General features: G+C 41.0%; 6 protein-coding genes across 6 annotated transcripts; 1 reads left to right on the forward strand and 5 right to left on the reverse strand.

Annotated features, from left to right (window-relative positions):
* Positions 1-869: 869 nt before the first annotated feature.
* On the reverse strand, positions 870-2,072 carry INS49_008798 (uncharacterized protein; the record flags this gene model as incomplete). Its single annotated transcript, XM_043169537.1, has 1 exon — positions 870-2,072. The coding sequence occupies one exon, from the start codon at positions 2,070-2,072 to the stop codon at positions 870-872; it is 1,203 nt and encodes a 400-aa protein (XP_043027217.1).
* A 2,068-nt stretch (positions 2,073-4,140) lies between these two features.
* On the reverse strand, positions 4,141-8,170 carry INS49_008799 (uncharacterized protein; the record flags this gene model as incomplete). Its single annotated transcript, XM_043169538.1, has 9 exons — positions 4,141-4,337; positions 4,433-4,800; positions 4,910-5,061; positions 5,118-5,280; positions 5,345-5,554; positions 6,886-7,441; positions 7,547-7,896; positions 7,931-7,997; positions 8,110-8,170. 9 exons carry the CDS (start codon positions 8,168-8,170, stop codon positions 4,141-4,143), a joined length of 2,124 nt encoding a protein of 707 aa, XP_043027218.1.
* A 561-nt stretch (positions 8,171-8,731) lies between these two features.
* Positions 8,732-9,870, reverse strand: INS49_008800 (uncharacterized protein; the record flags this gene model as incomplete). Its single annotated transcript, XM_043169539.1, has 2 exons — positions 8,732-9,720; positions 9,774-9,870. The coding sequence occupies 2 exons, from the start codon at positions 9,868-9,870 to the stop codon at positions 8,732-8,734; spliced, it is 1,086 nt and encodes a 361-aa protein (XP_043027219.1).
* A 581-nt stretch (positions 9,871-10,451) lies between these two features.
* INS49_008801 (uncharacterized protein) lies at positions 10,452-11,079 on the reverse strand (the record flags this gene model as incomplete). Its single annotated transcript, XM_043169540.1, has 2 exons — positions 10,452-10,458; positions 10,895-11,079. 2 exons carry the CDS (start codon positions 11,077-11,079, stop codon positions 10,452-10,454), a joined length of 192 nt encoding a protein of 63 aa, XP_043027220.1.
* A 56-nt stretch (positions 11,080-11,135) lies between these two features.
* On the reverse strand, positions 11,136-11,652 carry INS49_008802 (uncharacterized protein; the record flags this gene model as incomplete). The annotated part of the gene is made up of 2 exons (XM_043169541.1): positions 11,136-11,324; positions 11,473-11,652. The coding sequence occupies 2 exons, from the start codon at positions 11,650-11,652 to the stop codon at positions 11,136-11,138; spliced, it is 369 nt and encodes a 122-aa protein (XP_043027221.1).
* Positions 11,653-12,337: 685 nt separating this feature from the next.
* Positions 12,338-14,043, forward strand: INS49_008803 (uncharacterized protein; the record flags this gene model as incomplete). The annotated part of the gene is made up of 5 exons (XM_043169542.1): positions 12,338-12,487; positions 12,572-13,021; positions 13,071-13,184; positions 13,255-13,697; positions 13,782-14,043. The coding sequence occupies 5 exons, from the start codon at positions 12,338-12,340 to the stop codon at positions 14,041-14,043; spliced, it is 1,419 nt and encodes a 472-aa protein (XP_043027222.1).
* Positions 14,044-23,994: the final 9,951 nt, after the last annotated feature.

Raw genomic sequence — 23,994 nt, forward strand, 5'->3', positions numbered from 1 at the left:
GGCACAGCGCCAGTGGCTTCATTAACAAGTCCATGTCCCAAGTTCGGACGCAATAGTCTACTGAGGAGCCCGCTCCCGGGGCCATGCTGGCATTTGACTTGGTGTCCTAGATGACGGGCAATGGATCAAAATTGAACGAATCATTCCTGGGTGATTTGTGCATAATGAGCAAGGTACCCGTGGATATCTACGTACGAATCACGTTCCCAGCATGCAGTGTAGAGAAATCTCGAATCGCATGGGAAAGGTACATGAGAGATCCATCAATGCACCTGCATCGCCTCGTTCCCACACGCACGACTGTCTCGTTTAAAATCACGATTGCAGTGGCAGAAAATCTGCACACTAACAGTTGGCTGTGGCATTTCCACTCAATCGCGGTAGCTGCTACAGCGAAAGTATTGTATTCCCTGGCTCATGACTGCGCTATTGCTCCACTCTGTAATTTGTCCTACCTCGTGATAGGTATTGGTAACACCGATGCGCATGCAAGTCTTGGAGCTTAGGAGACAGGTCATTATTTCATGCGTCGTTTATTTGAATTGCTCGTGATATTTCAGGGTCGCATTGCTGTCTCCACATGATATTTACATGATATCCTATTTACATAAAGTGAGATGCCTGCTGGGTATACCGAGGGAAAATTCTGTAGATGAATGACCTCATGTCGCAGAGATGCTTCGGTATGGCGTCCTTACTTCGCCTCCTTCTTCAGACAAGGCTTTTTGCAACCTATTCGTGTGATCTTCCCTGTCACTTCATGGCTCCAATCCCGTCTGTCCTCTTCAAGAGGGAACCGCGAACGACTCCATTCATGCGGCATTCCAGTCCGGCTGATGTTACGGACCGGGAGAGAAACGTTCTTGCTATCATCGCCGCTTGCTGGGCTTTGAGTTGCTGGGCTTTGAGACCGGCCGGCGGCCCAAGAATGCGAACCTGGGCGACCAGAGAGGCTTCGAGTCTGAGTCTGATTCCGAGTCCGAAGACTCGTGGTCGAAGACGCTGATATGCGGTGACTTTGGCGTTGGCCTGCTCAGCTGTGGGCAGGACGCGTGTGCGTTTCCGCGGTGCAGTTGACCTGCCTCCCTTGATTGCGAAGAGTGGTGTCGCCGGTGATGCAGAGACGAGGACTCGGATGGGCGTCCGTCGAGCTCAACTGGGGGCTTTGGCGGTGGCGGCAGCGCAGCGGGTGCGCTCTGGGCCAGCTCCTGCACCAAGTCGTGGTACATCTCTCGGCTGCTCCTCTGGTCTTGCGATGGCTGCTCGGCCTGATTTGTTGGTACTTGTTGCCACGACTCATCCTCGCGTGAAGTCGCAGCCGAGAGGGAGAAGCGAGGGTCTGGTGTCGGGCTGTCCGGAAAGCAACCTATGGCTGCGAAGCCGGGTGACTGGATCAAGCTTTCCAAACGGCGATGGATTTCATCGCCGTCCTCGGTCTTTTCCCGTTCCTCCACGATTTCTTCCATGTGGAATAACATGTCCATTTCCCGTCTGGGCCCACTAGCCTGGCTGTACGCACTTGTTGTTGATATCGGGCGGGCCGCCGTCGTTGGGCTTGGAGCAGCCTGTGTCGAGATGGGATTCCACTGGGCTGCCCTTGTCTTGCGAGGACTATCGACGCCGATGATTTGTCTAACCTTCGGCGGGAGACTCAGGTCCTCCACCGTCGTGATAGCCGGTGGTGATGTCTTGCTGCGAGAGGAGCGGCTCGTCGGCTGGTCCGATTTTTGGCGCGAGTGACGAAGTCTTTCAGATGCTGTGTCCTCTTCTCTCTTCGCCGACGTGTAGTTGTCTGGCGCGCTGGCTGTCGAGGGCGAGACTTGGTGGTTTGGTCGTGTCCGCCTAGGCTTATCTACGACAACTCGAGAGTCGGCCTCGTGGAATCTTCTAATGTCAAGCTCCGGAGGAAACACATTTCCCCTCCTATGGACTGCCACAAGTGATTTCTCGGGGTTATTGTTGAGCGCTGGTTTGTAATAGCCGCGAGACCGCCCCGGGTCGAGTGGGAGCGGTGGCAAGGGCTTTGCGTCCCAGTCGACGATGGGCCTCAAGTGTACTTGATAGCTCGCCATCGCGGATTCCGAGTTGTTGGTTGAGTTCTCTGGGCTGGGCCAGAGCAAACGCGATATGAACTGAGCTACCTCGAACCCATATAGTCGCGAGAGTGGTAGCATCAGGACACATTATTACACCCTTTAATCTATAATCACCATCACGTTATCGGCCGAACTGGGGAACCTAGAACATGGACGATTCGTGCTGGCTACGATCACCGGCATGCCCATCAGGGCCCCTCGCAAATTCTTGTAAAAATAGCCCCAGTCTAACCCCAGCGCTCCCTTGCATAATTCGCTTATCGTTACACTTTGACGCCGTTGCCGCGTTGACTCCAGGGCCAAGAAAATCTGTCCGACACCCATGAGTCGCGATGCGAGCAGCCTGCAAGTCTTAACCGGATCGGACCGCCCGTAGGCGCACGTGGATAGCGTGAACCTTTGGCGGCAGCCCTGTCGCCCTGCACATGTGCAGATGCCGAGTCAGTTTAAGTAACTGATGTCATATGCTTAAATTGCGTGGGTGGTGGTAGCCCCGGCCATTCCAACAATCTGATGTTTCAGATCTGAGCCACAAGTTGACCGCCATTACCAATGGAGGTACCGAAGTCCGACGTTATTTCGGAGCAAATGCCAAGGGGCCGTACTTGGGACGAGTGGCGATGACGCCCGTCGGTGCCGAAGCGAGAACTCTAAAATGCCATGATGCATTGCGCCACTTCTACCGATGGCTCCGGTGACGATTTGGGCCACCGGGTTAAGTTTGGGCTTCATTCTATTTTGAATTTCTGAGAGCTCTGACGGGTTTTGAGCCGTCATGGCGCATCATAAAAGAACTTTCAGGAAAAGGACTTTTAGGAAGTTGTCATGAAATGACACATATTTGTCCGATTTCTGTTGTATACTACCAACAAGTAGGTGAACATAATCATCAAGCTGCTTTCTCATGCGTATATCCTGTCACTTGGAGCGATTCTCCTGTCATGGCTATACTACTCAGAGGGCCAGCATACCACCAAGATCAAATCAGCCAACAAGCATCGGCGATTTAACGGGCGTATCAGGTTGAGACTCGATGAATAGCAGCGGCAACCAGAAAAGCTGGAATTTTGGTTTCCACGGGTTACATTATCCAGCCGCAATGTCTTATTTAAATTACCTGGGCCATCAATACAGCCGTGATACGAATACGACGCGCAGTATATCCAGTAGAGCGGCTGTGTAACAATTCTGAGGAAGGAACAAGCTCAGAATGGGAACACTTCAGAATCTACGAACCGTGCAGGAATTGTATAGGATATGAAAGGTATAGAGTACAGGAAAGCCATAGAGCCACCTGGTCTCCTTCGCTTTGGATAGATTGCTTCCATGAGAATCTCAGGATATTACACAGTGTCGCTAAGTAGACTCCTGTTTATATGACAACCTACTAATAGGATAACCTCCTATGTAGTAACCTCCTGTGGGGCGACTTACTATGTATGAAATAAATGTTGTGGTAGCCTGCTGTGGGATGATATCCTGTTGGATAACCGCTTCTAGAATAACTGTGTCCCCCTGTTCAACAACGGGGACCATTTGAGTACGCTTATGCTCTAGCTTACAAATTTCCAAATCAGACCCAGTGACATCCTTTCATGTGTTGTATCGAATCCAATTAGGAGGCATTGGAGCTCCGTGTGAATGAGTGGAATGGAGGTGAGATCTTAAGGGCTTTGAACTAGCAATAGATGTATAAAAAACCATGGTAACCATTCGCGACTAATGTATAATATAGATCGATATATATAATGTACAGAACCTGGTTCAGTCGTTCTCGCCTGTACACTGCCGGATCAAAACACTGACACGTTGGGGGCCTCAGTTGCCCTCTGTGACATCAATGAGAACTGAAGGTCCACAGCACCGCTCAACCAGAACATCGCGGTCAATGAAAAGATGGCCGGTATCCATTTCCCTGATCTCGAGGCTCCCCACCCCTGATCGGGTGTGTATTCAACGAGGTCAGCCCCCTCCACTCGCTCCGTGTACCGTAAATAGATCCATATCTAAAAAGAAACTCTGCCGAGTAAAACATGTGTCTCGTTCACGACCTTCGCCGCCATCTGATCTTCATCTCTCGGTCGGGGGGCATAGCTCCTGCTCCACAGAAACGAATATCACCCTCGGCCGCCTGGTGTGATGGCGACCCGTCCGCGTTGGTCCAGCCCACCAGTTCGATGTCAAACCGGGATACCACAAGGGCGATGGTCGTCAGGATCTCGAACTTGGCCAGGTGGCGGCCTGGACAGATATTGGCGCTACCCCCAAAGGGAAAAAAAAGAGGCTGGGCCGCCAGCCATGGAATATACGCGTCTGTTCCCGTCGCCTGTCCTGACGTGCCGTTCCGCCCAGAAGTCGGACGCGGGGTGGTTGGTGGCGCCCCAGACGGCCTCGTTGTAGTGGGACCACTTGCATCGGCGCCTGTAGTAGAGACCCCCGGGGAATGGTGTGGCCGTCCAGCCTGATGGACTGCTTGACGTCGGGGTTGATGTTGAAGTTGATGCGCAGCCGCAGCGTCTCCGTGAAGATGGACTGCAGCAGCGGCAGCGCAACCAGCTTCTGGCTGTCGATGCTGGGGCTGCCCGTCTCCGGGTCGGTGGCCGTGACCGTGGCTACCTCGTCACGCACGGCCTGGAGGAGCGAGGGGTCCTTGATGATCTCCATCAGCATCCACGTGGTGGTTGGGATGCTGTTCGAGTTCAAACTACGGCATGTTAGTCATGTTAGTCGGGCCGACAGCATGTCATGGGGGATTTGCTGTTCTTACGCAAACACCAGCGCCGGCCGTCGCAGCATTGACCTCGCTCCTCCACCCCGTCTCCCTCATCCACTTGATGAGCTCCCGGGGAGCACGCGCGCCGAAGCGAGGTTCCCAGTCTGCCGTGGCTTCTGGGCTCTCCCAGTCAAAGCCGGCTTCGGCCGCTTCGAGCCACCTCTTGATTGCGGCGACGTAGCGGTCGTGGGACTGGAAGGGGGGTTGCGTTAATCCATTTGGGAAGGGCCCAGCACGAGCTTGAACACGTCGCTGTCAAAGTCCCAGAATCTGTCGGTAAAGTCTGGTGATAGCTCCATCAGGTCCGGGCCAAAGAGAGCCTTGACAGGGGACTCGGCGACCTCGCGCCGGCAGAACTCCCCAACGCTGACCGTAATCCACTCCTCAGGTGGGTAGGTAGCGCTCCAGGGCCTGGCCCAGGTTCCGGCTGAAGGCGTCCACCAGCGGCTTTGTGTGCTGCGGCCTGCCCAGATACTCTGTGTATATGTGCTCATACGTGTACCAGAGCCGTTGGCGGGTCGGCGTGCTCTCAGTGCCGGGAATGGGAGTCTTGGCGACGCCGGTCTTGTCGTCCTCCCATCGCTTGACTTCGTCGCGGTTCATCCTGTACAGCGTCGGCAGTGCGTACCGCGTCATCTGCTCCTGGTTCGTCACCGTGTGCACCATCTCGCGCCCAAACATGGTCCTGATGCCCTGTGAACGAGAACGGCTCAGCCTCTGTACAACCATGGTCGGCGCACGTAAACCTCGTGGGAGACGTAGTGATGCCGAGACGGTGCATCAGTGAGATAGACTTGGCAGCGAGCAAGCGCTACGAATTGCTTGCTGCCTCTGCGTCGGTGGATAGAACAAGCGAAGGAGGCTGGATCCTTCCTGGCGTTGCGATTCTGATTGAGGGTATGGATTTCCAGGAAGGTCAAGCTGTTCAAGGCGAAGGGAGAGTGGATAAAACTGGCGCTTTCAGTAGCGTCCCTGTAAATGAACGAGAAGAGAGACCCAAAATATCAGACTCTTAAGCTCCTGGAGTATCCAAGTCTTCCTCAACACTTCTATCATCCGACATTGACCGTGCGGGGGTTGCATACAAACGTACATTATATTAGATGAAAACCGACTGGGATCCGAACGAGGCGGGAATTTTGGCACCAAACATGTCACAAGAGGGCTCTATAATGCAACCGAATTTCAAATGTTATTGATACTATACCTTGTAGACAATCCTTGCTAGTCCAGTGTCTCCTACAACTCTCCTCGCTCCAATGCGTCCAGTATATCCTCATGGTCCATTCCTTCCTTTAACCTAGATGACAGCTGCCTGTGGTTCACTTGGGCTGGATCCATTGACGGTGATGCATCGCCTGAGATTCCTTTGGATTGAGCTTCTAGACCATCAAGCTCCTTCAGCCACTCCTCAGTCGACTGGCTCGTCAGCCGAGAGTGCGACTGCTGCTGCTGTTTCGAGGAGACTCCCACTGCAGACTTTGTGGTCTGCTCCCTCTGTACAGTATATGTCTCCGAGGACATCTTCGCTTTTCCAGAAGAAGGAGTGATGTAGAAGTTGGTATGCTGACAATAGGAATCTTCGGCTCGAGGCACTATGACCGGAAGGAGTGATGATTGGATGAGGGTAAAGGTGTGGTCAGAGGGAGATACTGCTTAGCACAGACTAGACAGACTCTTAAATGTCAGACGTGACAGTCAGTATTGAGGCATTCCTACATAACTGATTGTATGGGAGAACAATGTAGAGAACACAAAGCGTTCTGCGTTTATTATATTCGGATCCTTAGTAGATCCTTTGTGACCCGCCCCTGGTTCTGTGGGCTTGACACCACCATTGACAAGGTACCTAGGTGCTCATACAAGGCCGACCATTGGACATTGATCATTTGTACTCATTCTTTTAAGCAGGGGTGCCTCCTTTGTGAAGCGAATGCAACTGGCAGCTCGGGCAACAAGGTACAAGTGGAAAGAATAGCCATACACAAAGGGAATCAGCTCCTCCTATGACCTTACTCCAGTGCCTCCTTGTAGTCCCTCAAAAACGCCCACCGGCCGCTCTCATCCCAATTCTTTGAGGTGAAATCATTGGCATACTTGGGGAAAAAGTCGACATAGGGAAGCAGACCCTTGTCATGAGCTATGACTACTAGAATGTTATCGTGAGCATCAGCTTCCTGAAGTTTCCCTACCGTCCTCTGGGCCTCGTCGACATCAACAGAGACACCGTCCTTGGCTATGTCGAAAAACTGCCTGGTTCTATCACCGCCCCGGAGAAGGTGTTCGAAGAGAGCGCCCGGGCACGGGGTGGCTGTGTGGAAGTCCAGTGGGTGAGGTGCAATTTTGGCCGGTAGTGGCAGGTACTTGGACGGTCGAAATTCGCCTGCTTGGTGGGAAGCATCACCTCCCATGAATATATAGGAGTCGGGGTTGCTGGTGACTCTGGCCAGGGCACATAGATGACCTATTGCATGGCCAGGAGCGTTGAGAATATAATACGACCCGTCGCCAAAGTAATCAAAGGCCTCAAAACGACCGATCTTCTTCTTTGGAGTAAATGCGATCTCCCGGACTATGAACGTGTCAGCTATCATTTTTCACTTTTGACGTCAGACTTTGAAGGGTCGCCGTTTCAGAGGATCTGGATGTATGAAACATTCCCCACTGTGCCACTTACGCTCTCTTCCAGCGTAATCAGACTCAAGAATTACAGAGTCCGGATTGGCAGGGTAACCCGGCACAAATGCCTCTTTAAAACCAGGACCGACAATCAAGGCCGTGTGTGCATCGAAGGTTGACGGGTCTCCAGTGTGGTCGAAATGCCAGTGAGACCAGATGATTCCCTCGATACTCGAGCCGTGCACTCCATGTTCTTCTAGCTGCTCCCGGACGCCTTTCCTCACCTCAAGCTTGGCTGGGCCGATTTTTGCGATCAAGCCGGAGGTGGCCGGTGAAAGGTTCTCCCAGTCCTCTCGTGCACCCAAATCGAAGAGCAATTTGCGGCCAGAGGGGTGCTCAATGAGAAAGCTGTAGTTATGAAGGAATCGACAGTTCATCGTACCCTTTGATGGGAGGTTCGAAGAAGATGTTTGTTGGGAGTCCAGATATCCACGACGTGGTATCGATGACTGCGAAAACATACATCAGCGGCTGTGGGATAATTATGAGGAGCGGAAGAGCATAACGGAACCCATGGCCAGGCTCACTTGCAGGGTATAATGGGGACTGAAGGAAACTCACTGCGGACATCAACGGTAGCCGGTGAAGGCTCGATCTGGAGGTCTGGTGCTGGCTCTGCCATCTTGTTGGCTAAGATCCCTCACCGGAGGGTAGAGTCTCAAGAGTGGAATGATCCACCATGGCCTCCTTTTCTGCCTGAGTATTTTATACATCTCATACACATGCACTCACACCGGTATGGGTGGCATGCAGCCGGCTTACTGTATCTGTGTTACACACGCATGCACTCCACTTCACGGTTCCACATGCGGTCATGATTTTGGTCCCCCTACAATGACTAATTGTGCCACGCTGCTCCTGCATTCGAGTCTCCCCTATACATTTCTTGGATACTGCAGATCGATCCAAGATCCAGCCGTACTGATCGTTATGGGGCGTGGAGGAACAGGACGGAGTGGGTGGGTTATAAATGCAAAGGAAGGCCAAGCGCTGCACGCTGCCATCTGTCACCTGGCAGATGACCAGTTCAGTTCTGTAGTAGTCTGGGTCCCTCTCCTTTAATCATCGCCGATTCGCTGTGAGGATATCACACTGCATCACCATGTCCCTCCACCATCTCCCCGCCTCCCCATCCCAATCCAAGAATAATGATTACAAGAACAAAATGTAAAAAAGCAGCACTTCATTGACTGATGGTGAACGAAACCCGTAATGCCGAGTACGCATTATTGCGAAACTCCCTGGCAGCGGGCAATTCACCAGCCCAGTGACCAAACGGATGTGCGACCCCCTTGTGAACCTTCAGATCACTAGGCGTTCCCGCAGCCACAAGCTTGTCGTGGTATAAGCGGCCCTCGTCCACCAGCGGATCGATTTCGGCAGAATGTATGCTGGCAGGGGCCAGGCGAGAGAAGTCACCCGCCACCATTGGCGATGCCCGGAAGTCGTTGGCCTTCTCAACCCTCTGTTCGCCCCTCCCTAGCCACAGGTTGTAGAACCACCGCAGACGATTAAGCGGCAGACACGGAGCGTGCTCCAAGGTCACATAGCTCTCGTAAGGGGCCGTCTTGGGGTCGCATGAGCCCTCCTCCGGCACGAACCTCGCATCCAAGACGGGAACAACCAGCAGCTGGAGCCTCAACGGCGGGAGGGCCGGGTCGTCCCTGACCAGGAGAGCCAGCGCGGCAGCGATGCATCCTCCCGCCGAGTAGCCGCCGACGGCAAGGCGAGACGTGTCAATGCCGAGGGTGTCGCCGTGGGTGACCACCCACTTCAGCGCATCAAAGCTGTCCTGCACCGGCGTGGGATGGGGGTACTCGGGAGACGTCCGGTACTCGACATTAACAACGACGCAGCCGACTTGCTGGGCAACGGTCTTGCAGAAGACCTCGTCGGTGGCCAGGTTCCCAATCACGAACCCACCGCCGTGAAAGTCGAGGTATGCGGGGAGGCGGCCGTTCCTGCTCAGCCCGCCCTTGGCAATTGCATCACCCGTCGGCTTGATGATTTGCACGGCAATCTCTCCAACCGGCGCTGTGGTCGGGACCTGGTGCACCGTGACACTATCGACGTCCGGGCACGGACCTTGGACCTCGTGCGTGGGAAACGTGTACTTTGCTCGGTCCTTGTTGTACTCCTCGTACGGAACCTGATCAGCCCGTAGTTTAGGCGCTGCGACTGGTCAGCTGGCGCATATCCGGGCGCTTAATGTTGATCAAGGCTACCTTGGTAGAGGTTGTAGATCCTGGCGAAGTCAGGATCGATCTTGTCGACCACAGACGGGTGAAGGGAGTTGACGGTGGTTTCTGAATCGGCGGCCATTTGGAGCGGTCGTCTGTCCTCTGGAGACTTGCGATCAAGGTGGAATGTGAGTTGTACATTTCCGGGTCGAGTCCTTTACAGTACTGCTTGAACTTGCATCTGATCGCAATCAATCCGGCATCGGCTGCCCGGCAGCTGCCCGGGTCCTTGCGGGATTCTGCCGCAGCGCATCTGAATTGCCCGATCAACCTCACACGGGTAGTGCCTCGGCCCGTTGCGAGTGTCATGCCAAGACCTCACCTTCTATCTCCTCCATCAACGCAGGCGCCAATCCTGTATCTCAAACCTTGACGAAAGATTTTAGACCACAGGCCACAGAAAGCAATACTTTCTCAACATGTATTTATTCAACTGCTTTCCTGACCTCCTCCTCGAAACCCATGGTCAGGTCTTCAACCAAGCTCCTCTGGCCAGCCCGAAACTCGCGTTTGTAGTTTTCTGGGTCCTCACAAGAGCGAGTTGAATCTATTGCAGTAGTTCCACAGCCCAAATACGCCTTGGCACCCACAGGTGCTGGTCTGACAGTTCGCAAAACTTGTCATCAGCTATTGCAGGCCTGGTACTCAGACAACGTGCGAAGATTAACGGCTTAGACTTCCAAACGACGAAAATAATCTTTATACCATGTTAGTTTTTGTTGTTCAAGCCGTATTGTTCACCTTGCACCCATATCATATACATAGCTTGTATTTATCAATAACCTCTTTCCATGGCTATTTTGTGGAATCTATCAACTACCTTCTCAACAACATGATGCTTCTGCTTCAAAAGATCAGGCCGGCTACAGTGGCCAACGTTATCCAGCCACCCCTCTGTTGCCACCACTGTAGAAAGGTCCAGACCGGGATACACAGTGCCCTCTGTGTCAGCCTTCCCATCGCCAAGTGGCTCTGTGATGACTAGCCCGTCCGGCCTAATCACACAGCTGTGCCCACCACCGGGCTCGCGGCAAGCAAGTCCCGTCTGGGTCTCCGTCGCCTCGATGCCCTACCAAGGGCACACAGCAGTAGAGCGGAGAACGTACGCCGCAGGCTCAATCGCAAAAGTCTGCGAAAGCTTCTGGCAGCCCTCCTTGGTCATGCTCCCTAGTCCAGGGTGCCGCGGACCGGTGGTGGGATCGACCGGCGGCCACATGGAGACGTGGATGGCTGGACCCTGGGAGATGGTGTGATACTTGAGCAGCGGCTGGGTATGCTCCCAGCAGGCCATGGTGCGGACCTTGATCTTGCCCAGGGGTGCCCCAAAGTCGAACTCGGCCGTGGTGGTCAGGTCATCCCCGGAGCCGTCAGGTCATCCCCGGAGCCGTCGCCAAGGAGCGTGCGCTCCATGTACGTCGGCTTGATCTTGCGCCGCTTCACGACAAGCTCGCCCTGCGGCGAGATGATGGCCTGGGCAATATACGTGCTGTTTGTGGGCGTACGCTTCGCAAAGCCCAGCACCACGGCGATTTCGTGCTGTTCGGCGGCAGCGAGAAGTGAGCACATCTCGGGGACGACGGTGAGAGACCATCATACGCATAGCGCGTCTGGAGCTCCATGTCGATCTGACGAGCCCTGGGGGGGGGGGATATCAGCTGCCTCTATGATGCGTTCCGATGTATACCGTATAGACATCATCCCATATCCAGGCAGGGTACCCAGGCAGCCACACCTCAGAAAAGGCGATGATTCTGGCACCCTTTCCTGCGGCTTCCGCGATGAGGTCGATCTCTTTCTTCACGGATCCAGCCAGATCGAGCCAAACCGGCTCGGCTTGCGTAACGGCAACTTTGATGGAGGTCATAATGCGGAGAGATTTTCAATGGTGACGAAGAAGAAGTTCTCGGGGACAATCAGAAAATGTGAGTATAGGCGTCAATATCCGCAAAGTTTGGTCCAGTGGCTGCTCGATTTTTCATAAACGGGAGTCGTCTTGCGTCTATGCGGACAAGACGACTACGCGAGTTCAGGTGCCTGTGCTACCCTAGGGTACATACTCAAAGGACTTACTCAAAGTAATTACTTGCTGTTGGGGAACGCGTGGCGCGGTCCAACTGGTGGCACAGTCTGCGGGAACCAAAAAAAGCCTGGCCCGCGACGACCTTTGCGTCGAGAACCGTTTTGTTTCATCTGCCAGGCCCGGGAGCCTACTGCACATTTTCGCTTCGATACTACAAAACCCCAATCTTTTCGGTACCGGTATGCAGATTAATCCTGAGAAAGGTCGTCAGCAGAGCCTTGTTCCGATTTTGTAGGTAGCCTGGCGTGCCTGGCTACTGTGGAAGACTGCCCTCGGCCCATCACCCAGTACGAGTGGGGGCGATGGATGAGGACTTATGGCATGAATGCCCAGACATGCTTACAGCGAGACTCTGCGTCGTCAGCCTTCGAACTTTCACCATCCAGGAGCCTCTAGTTGCCGAGCTGAGCACACGGTTTTCATCCAAGAATTCCGTCTTGGGTCATCATTACTATCATATTTACACACTATGCAAGAACTCATCGTCCGCAACATAATCGAACTATGGCTGCTCTCCTTTTTTGGCCTGTGCTTCCTTGCTGTGCGAATATGGGTCCGAACCAAGATGGTGGGCATAAAGGGCTATGACCTAGATGACTGGCTGCTTATTGGAGTAGTTGTGAGTTCTCTTGCAAGCCTGTTTTCTTTCTCGGTCCCAGGGTCACCACTGAATAACGAGACTAACATCTTGTCTGCAAACTAGTGCCTGTGGTGTTCTGGACCTGTCCTCAGCCACATCTTTACGGCAAGATGTAAAGGACGGCACACATCCGACCTTACCTACGAACAGCGGAAGGCAATGCCCCATTCAGAATACCACGAGTGGGAGTACGGCTCGAAGATCTATCTCGTGGGGCTTTCAGAATATTTCGTCATCATTTGGATGCTCAAGTTCAACATGCTCTGCTTCTATCAACGTGTGGTTCGCAACACCTGGAGCGAAAAGTTCGTCAAGCCCCTCATGGGTATTATCGGGGTCACCCTTATGGTGATTGTCTTCACAATTAGTTTAACATGCCGGCCTTTTCATAACCTCTGGAAAGTGTGGCCAGACCCGGGCCCGCGATGTGTGCCGCAAAATGTCGTCTTCCTCGCTACGATACTGTCCTTCAACTTGACAACAGACTTGTGCATCATGCTTGTCCCTCTTCCTGTAAGACTGCTCAATATCTGCCTTACATACAGGACTGACATGCTATCAGATTTTCATTAGACTTCGAACAACCATGTGGAAGCGGCTTGGTCTTTTCTTCTGTTTCACCTTGGGCACTCTTTGCATGACTGCGGCTGTTTTGCGATACGTTCTAATATTTCATGTAAGCCGGTATCCTTAAGGCCATTTCACATACATATCTATGACATGCTGATAGTTCTGATACACGACAGCTCAATGAAAGTACTATGGCGGGTATGTGGTCGACCCGCGAGGACTTCGTGGCCGTAGTCGTTGGTCAAGCACCGATGCTTACACCATTGTTTCGCCGCAGCTTCTGGGTTGAAGCTGGATACGCCACTGACAAGTCGAGCTCGCCATTGAACGGGCGCAGACACTCCGCTGACAAGAATGGTTACGAACTCAACGACGAAGTCAGAGCAGTGGTCACAGTAGGAGGAAGTCCTCAGAACCGAAGAACGGCGAGGAATCCGTACAGCATCACTCAAACCGAGAAGGGCGAAAGCCAAGAGGAGATCATCACGAACAACGCCGCAGATGCGCAAAAAGTCTCGGACGCGGCCGACTCGGCTACTGAACCGCAAGACATCGGACGAGAAGGATATCACGATGGGGCAGGTATCATGGTTGAAAGAACCGTAAATATCAGCCAGTCGTACGCTCGAGGAATTTAAAAATTCGAAGAAAGGATGCTTTGCATATTGTAAAGCTAGGCTCGGAGTTATTACCACATTCGCAGCGTGCGCGAGGCGGTCCGCAACGAGTTCCCGCCGGAGCGGTGGGAAGGCAGGCGGAGGGGCTGGGAGTCCACGCCCTTCAGCGGAGGTCCGCAGGAATACAGCATGTCTCAGCTGTCTTTTGCCGTCGCCAAGATGGCCCAGCACTATGACCAGATCCGGCCGAGCCCGGGGAGCGACAACCAGAAACGCAGCTGGATGACGGTGCTCACGCCGGGCGCTGGGGTAAAGGTCAGATTACATGTTGCTATGGCGGCGGAATGAAGTGGTGATTGGCGATCTGAGACAAGAAACGTTTCTAATACACTAGTAAATAATAGCCTTATTTCAATGCCCTAGGCCATTCCTCTCCTACTGATGATCATATCAATCTGCGTCTGCTTGGTTACCCAGCTCCCACGAACTTGTCACTTCCTGTCAGGATGCACCAAAGAAGCATCATATCGTCGATAGAACTCAAACATGACTTTGCTAATCATAATAGTTGCCATATTGTTTTCAACACAGCTGTATGCACCCGTGCCGAAAAATCATATTTAGAGTCAGTCTGAGCAAAGTACACTTACAAATCCCAGTTAGATTATGAACGCCGCCCACATGTGGTGAGCATCGCGGAATTACTTACTAAAAACTAGTTCCGGTTCATTTCAAGCTTTTTATCTTCGCTTATATGAAGCCATCGTTCGGGCCGGAACGGTGGACATCTTCCCCGTGTATTTGCTTGTCGTAGTGAAGAATCCACGCGTCAACACCAATGATGGTGTCACCAGGGACATAGTGGCCGTCGATTTCAGCTCCTTGCAGTGGGATTTTGCGTTCGAGAATTGTGGCCGTGTTCGGGTGGATTCGTAATGTTTCCCGGATGATCGCGTGACTTGGAAATTTAATTCAAGTGTACCTACCAGGGGGAAGGGGGGTTTCTGACTGGGTCACGCAATGCACTCATATTTTGACATTTAATTGGAATTTCGTAATTTAAACGAAATACTAGTAAAAGGCTATTAAAATACTATTAAATATAAATTATATCAAGGCTTTAAATTATATTAATATTAATTTAATATTAATATTAATTGTATATTAGCTAATATTACCATAAATTTATATTAAAAGCTTTAGTTTAAACCTTATTAACTTTAAACTTGTTTTTATTTTTAAATATTTTCATAATTCCATAAATCCTCCTATAATAAATAATTAAGCTAATAAAGAGTAAATAAGTAGTTAAGTTAAGAATAAGGGAAAAAAAGAGTTTTTTTTTTACCCTTATATTAAGAGTTAACATGATATTAAGGTTAACATAATGTTACAATATATTAAAAATGTTTATATATTAATGATATGTAAATAATGCAATATACATATAAAAAAAGCATATTAGAACCTTGATTGCATGTCACTATTATGTCGCTATTCCATTGACATCGTGGTGTGATGTTGACAAAAACCCCCCCTCCCCCTGGTAGGTAAGTGCTGGCCCAGGACTCGAAAGACAAGTACAGGACGACCTACAGGTATAATATTACTAAACAAGTCTCGAAATCACTGCAAATTGGATTGGGCGTGAGGGCGAGTATTCGCTCCCAGTAGATCTGATTTCGGCCCTCAGCCTGTCCAGCACATGATCATTCTGTCCCAGGTAGTGCTATACAGCGCGGAGAGTCATCACTAGTACATCATGGCCTACTGTCCTGGTTCTGGTCAGCGGTGAACGCTCTTCACAGTCGTGAAAATGAGAATGGGGTGTGAAAACAGAGTGAAGAAAAATAAACAAAAAAAAAAAAAAGGGAGGATCTGAGCGATGTTGTGAAGGAAAGCACAAACGTGGTTATGAAAACGCGCGGCTGTGACGTTTCTGACTGATACTTTGTCAGGGTACTACTGATCATGAACGCCCAGTGCAAGCAGCAATAGCTCGTCCGCCATTGTCCTGCTCTAGGCATCCTGATGGAAAATCAGACATGATGGCTAAGTGTCAAAAGTAGGAGTAATGGTGTGGTCCTCGATGCAATGCCAGTTGTTTTTGCCGATGAAACCGGTCACACAGGATGAGAGATATGAACAGGATGGAATTTGTCTGAGACACTGCCCCCGAGAAAGAAATGCAGATCATATCAACTGGAAGAAGTCTTTGCAACGTTAGAGCTACTTTGCACGTTAGGTGTCAACACTGACACCTTTTGTAGTACACGAAAGGGTTGAGTGCCTATTCCTTTCTCTAGCTAGAGTTCTGATAACAAATAAGCTGTAATTTTACCTGGACCCTATGTTATCTGCCATGAAGGTGGAAATCTGTGATGAGCAACATATTTGGCGGGACTTCTTTTTGTCATTCTAATGTTGCTCCTCCCCTTTTACATGATATTACATCCAGTTACCTCTTCCAGACCTCTTGGTTCTATGCCTGGTTGCATAAATATCTGGGTTTCAGATACAAACTCCCTCTCTAGGAATTGGGAAGAGGTCAAGGGCTTTCGCAGACGCTCATCAGTGCTACACTCTATCCCACCTGGCGGTACAGGACCGTTTTGAAACTGTTGGCAAGTACAACCCTCGCTATTAAGAGGCTACTTTAGTTATCCCCTACGGGGCACGTAGCCTCTTAGAACTTAAACAGAACAACACCAATACACGATTGCTTTCCATACAATTATTATACATATAAGAAACCTATTAATACTAATTAATAGTTATAAATATTATAAATTAATAAGGTAAAAAAGGCAACCTTATAAGGATTTCCCTAACTTAAAAATCACATCCTCTTTATTAATAAGCGCTATATAGCAATAATTACTTCTTTAGGCCTTCTTGCATTATTAAACTCCCTAAGTAAACATTGCAAAGATTAAATAAACTAAATAGCATTCCCTATAACATTTATATATATATTTATTGCTATTTAAGAAATATGCATTTATTATATATAAGACTTTATTAAAAACAAACCTATTTTTAAATTCTCTTTAAGACTTGGCAAAACTTAATAAAGCCTTGTTTTACTAAATAAACAAAGCTTGTAATTATTATAATTACTAAATAAACGAAACTTATAACTATTATAACTATTAAAGCTAATGCAACGCTACGTTATAAGCAAGCGCAAGTTATGCACTATACTTTCAGCTAATATAAAAGGACTTAATAATAAAAGAAAGCCTTAGCTTTTAAGGCTTAAAGGAATTAAAAACTTCTTCCTTTTAATAACCATAACTTGCTTATTATTAAACTATTATTATTAACTTACTTTTAAATATTACTTATTTTATTAATATTTCTTTATTTTATTAATTTCACTCTTTATAATATTTACTATAAAAACCTATAAAAATGGCTAATAACGCTAAGAAGCTACTGGCTTTTATTAAAGGGTATATAGTTAATAAAATGCTTGCTTAAACTTTAATCAACCTAGCTTACCGTAAATATATTAACCTAAAACTATAATTTACGGCCCCTATATAGGAAGCATTAATAAAATACTTAGTTACTTACTTAGTAAGTACTTTAGCAAGCTATATATAATAAAACCTTTATAATAACGACCTTTTCATTGCTTACTATAAGGATTATATAGCGTGGATATAGGCAATATTTAAAGCATTGCTAAATCCTTATTAATAATGCTTAAAAGTTTTTCTTTAAATGCAAGGCATTTACATAAAACGCAATAATTAACTTATGGCATTATAGTTAATTACCGTAGCCTAAGCTAAGGAAAGATTAAAATGGATTAATAATAAGCTTTGCAATGCCTTATTAGCCCTAAAATTAAGCATAAATAAATATTATATATAACTTTAAAAATAGCAATAGCAATTATAAGCATAACCCTTATAAGCATTATAAGCAGGTTTTAAATAATAATAATTGCTAAGAGGATAGTTCTTAAAATAACTTTTATTGCCGCCGCTAACTTTAAGTACGTAATTATAAAACCTAAACTTAATAATGTAATTTATTAAAAATTAATATAATTAGCAAGGCCTATTATTATTAGCGAAAAGATAAAAATAAAGCTTATATTAAAAATATATATTATATTTAATATAACCTTAAGCTGCCTTAAAAATGCCTTTGCTAAATAAAAAGTATAACCTATATAAAATTCTTTCCTTATAATATATTCTTAATAAGCGCTTAAATTTAATAAAGTTAATATAATTTATAAAAACCTTTAATAACTTTTATAAGTATATTAAGAATCTATATAACTTATTAAATAATAAGATAAAGATATTTTTTAATATTTATTATTATATTAAAATCTAGTTAAGTTAATTCTATATAATTTTTCTTTAAATGCTTAAAAACTAAGCTAAGGCTTACTATCTTTATTTTATAAATTAAATTAATACTTTTATAATAATATACCTTAAAATTAAAATATATTTTAATATAAACCTTAATTATTAGCATTACTATATAAATTAAATAATAATAATATTTATAAAAATAAAAGCATAAAACTTAAATAAAAACTTATATAAGGTTTTATATTTAATGCTTAATAAGCTATAACTTTGCTAATAAGCATTAAGCTAAAACTATGCTAAAAAAAATAACTTAAAAATAACGGTAATTAAAGCTTATAAAAAAGTTTTTAAGCTAAAAATAGCTCTTTTTAAGTTAACTTAATTATATAAAGAGTTATTTTTAAACTTAAGATTTACAGTAAAAATGCAACTTAGCTATATAATTACAATTTACATTATAAATAAAGTCTTAAATTAATATTATATTAACTGCAAGTATAATAATTAAAAGCTAAGAAAAGGATAATAATTATAGTTTTAAGCGTTTTAAGGAAATTAATAATTTAGTTAACTAAATTTAAGCCGTTTAAGCTTTAAGCAATTAAGATCTTATGGCATTAACTATAAAGCTTAAAGTAATAATGCTTATAAAGAAGGAAAAGGTAAATAACCTTAAAAGAAAAAATATTATATTTACAAAAAGAAAAGATATTAGTTAATTAAACATTTAGCTAATAAGCAATGTTTAGAAAAAAAAAAGCTATTTAATATAATGTAAATATAAAGATTGTAATAATAACTTTAATATTTTTCTAAATAAGTTTAAGAAATATAAGATAAATAATAAAGATAAATTTTATAAATATAAAAATAAATAAGATTAAGATAATAATTATAATAATAATGCTTATATTATAAAGGTAGGACTTAATAAAAAGGTTTATTATATAAATATTAATTTCTTAGCTAATAAAGCATTTATATATTAAATTACGGGAAATAATATCTTTTAAATAAAAATAATTATTATAGCTAGCTAATTTATCTTAAAAAATAAATATAATTAAACTTATTTTTAAGAAATCCTGCTAAATATTAAAGCATTATTAGTATTTATAGCTAAATATAAGCAATTTCTTGCATTATAATGAAAAAACCTAAAGTATTAAATTAATATAACTGCTATAAAAAAAGCTAAAGTTAAATTTAATAATAAAATAATTATTAATTCGCTTAGCATAATAAAAGTTTCCATCTTAATTAATTATATTAACTTTTATATTATTTAAGTATAAACCCTATTTTTATTTTGCTTAGTAAATATAAATAGGCTTTAAATATATTATAATAACATTATAAATAAAATAGTTTCTTTTAATAATATAACTATTATATTAATACTTAAAAAATAAAGTTACTTATGGTTTTTCCTAAACCAAACTATTAATACTATATATTTTCTTTTAAAGATAAAAATAAAAAGACTTTATTATTGCTTTAAACACTTATTAATAAATTAGCTATACTAAATGCTTAAAAAAGCCGGCAATTTAAATATTAATAAATAAGTAATAATAGAAATTAAGAAAATATATTACCATTATTAAATAAATAAACCCATGCTTAAATGTTTTAAGTTTACATTATGCAATAATCATAAATTTAACTATAAAATCTTAGTTAATATAATATATTTAAGTAAACACTTAATTCTTTATATTATAAATTAAGCTATTATTTTTTAAGAAGTAAAATTCTTAAAATTTATATTTATAAAAACCGCATAGCAAACATTATAAATACTTTAAATTAATACATATTAAGAATTATTAAATATCATTAAATATAACATAGAAATAAACTTTATATCCTTGGAATTTTATTTAAAGGCATAAATAATGGAAATTAAATATAAATAAGTCCCTATAAAGGCACATTAATTCATTAAGAAAGTTAAAAGATATTATTAAGCCCTTAAATAAGCATATAAAATTCTATATACTAAACTACATAATAACATAAATAATAATGCTATTTTATAAATAGTTATAAAAGCTATTAATAATATTATTAAACTAAACAAATTAATCCCTACGTTTTTAGTTTTTAGCGCCTATTTATAAATATTGCATAAGTTATTATTATTACCATTAATATAAAAGCAAGCAAAGGCTATTTTAAAGGCTATAAAGATATTATAAAAAACCATAGCTAAATGGTAAGTATAAGATGCATTAAATATTAAGGTTAAACTTATTTTTAGCATGAAATACCCGCTATAATATAAAGTTTGCATATAAAAAAAGAAAGAAGAATAAAAGGGTTTATATAAGGTTATTACTATAAATAGCCATAATATAACCTTAAACATGCTAAATAAAGCCACAACATTTAAGTTAATAATTATTTAACTATATTATTAAAATAATAATAAGGAAATGCAACCCTTGCAAGCAAAAAACTTAGCTATAAAACCTTAAATGCAACTTATTATGCAATTATTATTACTAAAAATAAAAAACTACATTATTATATTATATATCTTAAAGAAAGAAAATGAAAACTATAACTTAGCAATTAAATTAAAATAAAATAAAGTTATTATAATATTAAGCTTATTATTTAAAAAGTTTAATAAAATGGAAATTAATAACTTTATTGCTAAAGGTATCTTTTAAATTAAGAAATAATTAGCAAAGCAATATAGTAAATATTGCCTTTTTAAGTTTTATATAATATAAAAGGTAAAAGGTAAAATTATAAAACTATATAAGAAATCTTAATTTATTATTTAAGGTTATAATAATAATAAAAAGAAATTAATTTTAATATAAAGCTTAATTATTTAAAAAATAAGCTAATAAATAATTTTTATACTTACCTCTTTATTAATTTAAGAAAAAGGCATGGTTTTTATACTTTAAGATATTATTTAAGCCTACCTTTAAGTAAAGTTAAAATTATATAGAATAATTCTTATAAAGTTATTAAAGAAATTAAAAAATAAATACCCTTTAGGCATAATTATTTATATTATTTAACCCTTATATAATATAATAAAATCCAGCGTTTATTAATTTAATATATATTAAAGATATTATTAATAAAAGCTTAAAATAAACTATTTTATATATAATTCTTATTTAATAATTATAAAGCTTGCATAACCTTTTAAGATAATAGGTATATAAATAAATAATATATTAATTCTGTCCATGCTAAAATTTTAAAATAAGGAAAAGATTAAGATAAAAGCTGCAAAACTATAAGGAAAACTAAAATAAAAACTAATATTTAAAAACTTAATAAATTATAATAAGGCTTGCATAATTATAAATACTATTAGCTTAATTATTACTTAATAAAAGGGATAGGTTAATAAACTTATTTTTATTAATATAATAATTAAAGATACTTTTTAAAAATACCTTAAATAAAAAGCTTATAAAATATATATAGCTTTAATTTATTAATTAAAAGCTTTATATAATCTTTTAATAGCTATATAAGTATAAAACCTAAAGGCAAGAAATTATAAAAGCTTAAATATATAATTATTATAGTAAATAAATAACGCTATATAAGGAATTAAATATATACTTCTTAATCTTAAAATAGCAAAACTTTTTATATTTATAAATAAATTATTTATAAATAACTAAGACTTAATATCTTAACTTAAATATATTATTATTCTTATAAATAAAACTTATAAAAAAACTAAGGAATTTATAATAATAAGTAATATTCTTTATTAATTATTAATAAAATATAAGCATATTACTTAAAGTATATTAATAAGCAAAATTTATAATATAGTAAATAAAGTAAATATTAAAATTTCCTTAGCTATAATAATTAAAATAGCTATAAAATAACTTTTATTACTAAATATACCTTTAATTATTTATATAAACTTATATAGCTTATATAAATGCCTTATAAAGCTAGGAATAATAAAGGAAAAGCACCTTATAATTAATATTATATTATTATAAGAGTTATATAAAATAAGAAAAATTGCTAAAGTAAGGTGGATAAATAGGAAAGATAACCTTGTTAATATAATAATAAAATTAACTTTAAATACTACATTATAAAAGCTTATTAATAATAATAAGCTTTGCATATAAATAAATGGATTGGTTAAGAAACCTAAAGTAGCTTTTTTTTATTAAGGAAGGAGTAATTTATCATTAATACCTTTTCCTTTTAATTTTACTGCCGCTAGCTGCAAAACCTTATACTTTTTAAATTTAAAACCCTTAATATAAACTTTAACCTTTTATACTTTAATTAATACCTTTTTAATACCTTATTATATATAACGTAGTTTACCACCTCATGTTTAATATCACCTTATATCCAATTTTTATTAAGTCTGCTAACTTTAGCCAACCCTAATACTTACTTAATGTAAATAATTTAATTAAATTTAACATTAATTAATGCTAATTATATTTAACTCCTTATTTATAATTAATTTTATTAATTTAAAGTAATATAAGTAGTTGCATTAAAGTTTAAAGTAATTAACTTTTAATGAATAGGGTTGTTTTTAATATAAATCGCATCCTTATTTTTTGCATTAATCTTGCATTACTCTATCTATTTAAACAATTAATATATTAAGAATTAATAATTATAAATATCTCCCTTATTAAATAAATTTTAAATTCTTTTAGCTATTAAAGCTATTTAAGATTTTAAAAAAAATTATAAAAAACCCTTAAGTACTACTTACGTTATACAAATCTATCGCATCCTTAAATAAACTTTATATAAAAGGATAAATAATTAATAAAATAATAAAGAATTACGCATTAAATAATATAAACTTAACTTAATTAAAAAGTAAATGCTTATTTAATATATTATTAATTAAGATATCTAAGGATTCCCTTTATAACTTTTTAATATGGAAGATATAGCTAACCTTTTATTAGCATTATAAAATGCTAAACTTATTAGCAAGCATTAAGCTTAATGCTTTATAAATTAATAACCTAGCCTTAAAACTAAGTTTAATTATCCCTATAATTATTAAAGGGCCCTTTATAAAGATTTAAAAATCATTAAAAACTAATTTAAACTACTTTGCAATATAATGGCTAAGTATTAAATTATTAACAATAATCTTTATAACTTTAATAAGACTAGCTTTATAATAGGCATAATTACCGCATTAATAATTATTATATGCATTAATAAACATAAAAAGGCTAAATTAATTTAACTTAGTAATTAAAAATAGGTAATTATTATTAAATGCATTAATATAAACAGGTTATAAATCCCATTATTTATAATTATTTAAAGCGCTTACTACCTTATTAATTAAGCAATAAAGTTAAGTTTTTTAAATAACTAAATTATTAAGCTTATTTTTAATAAATAAATAAATAATAAAATTAATTTAAAATAAATTTAGCACTTTAATAAGCATATTAAACTAAAGAGAAATGCTAATTATTAAATATTAATTATAAATAATTATAAAAACTATATATTAACTAAGTTTAATTAATATTATAAAAATAATAAAATTATTATTATTAATATATCGCTATATTTATTTTACTTACTTTAGCTATTAAACATTGCATTATATTTGCCTTTAAAGTATATATATAGCAATTAAATTAATCTTTTTATTTAAGCCTTTATTAACTATATTATTAAGTTTAAGTTCTTTCTTATATTTAAGGCAGCCTATAATAAGACTTTTATAGTAAAAAACATTAAGTTTATATTTAAAGGAGCTGAAATTTCCCCTTAAGACTTTAATTTTATAATTTTTAAGCTTAATATTTGCCTGCAAACTTTTATATAATCCCTCCTTATTTCCCCTTAAAAATGGGAATCTTAAATATTATTAAATACTTAATAAACTATTTAGCAATTAAGTTTTATTAAGGGCAAGATCTCCACCTATTAAGAAAGCTCCCCTATATTAATT

Source organism: Diaporthe citri (assembly GCF_014595645.1).
Source record: "Diaporthe citri strain NFHF-8-4 chromosome Unknown scaffold_3, whole genome shotgun sequence".
Taxonomy (NCBI): domain Eukaryota; kingdom Fungi; phylum Ascomycota; class Sordariomycetes; order Diaporthales; family Diaporthaceae; genus Diaporthe; species Diaporthe citri.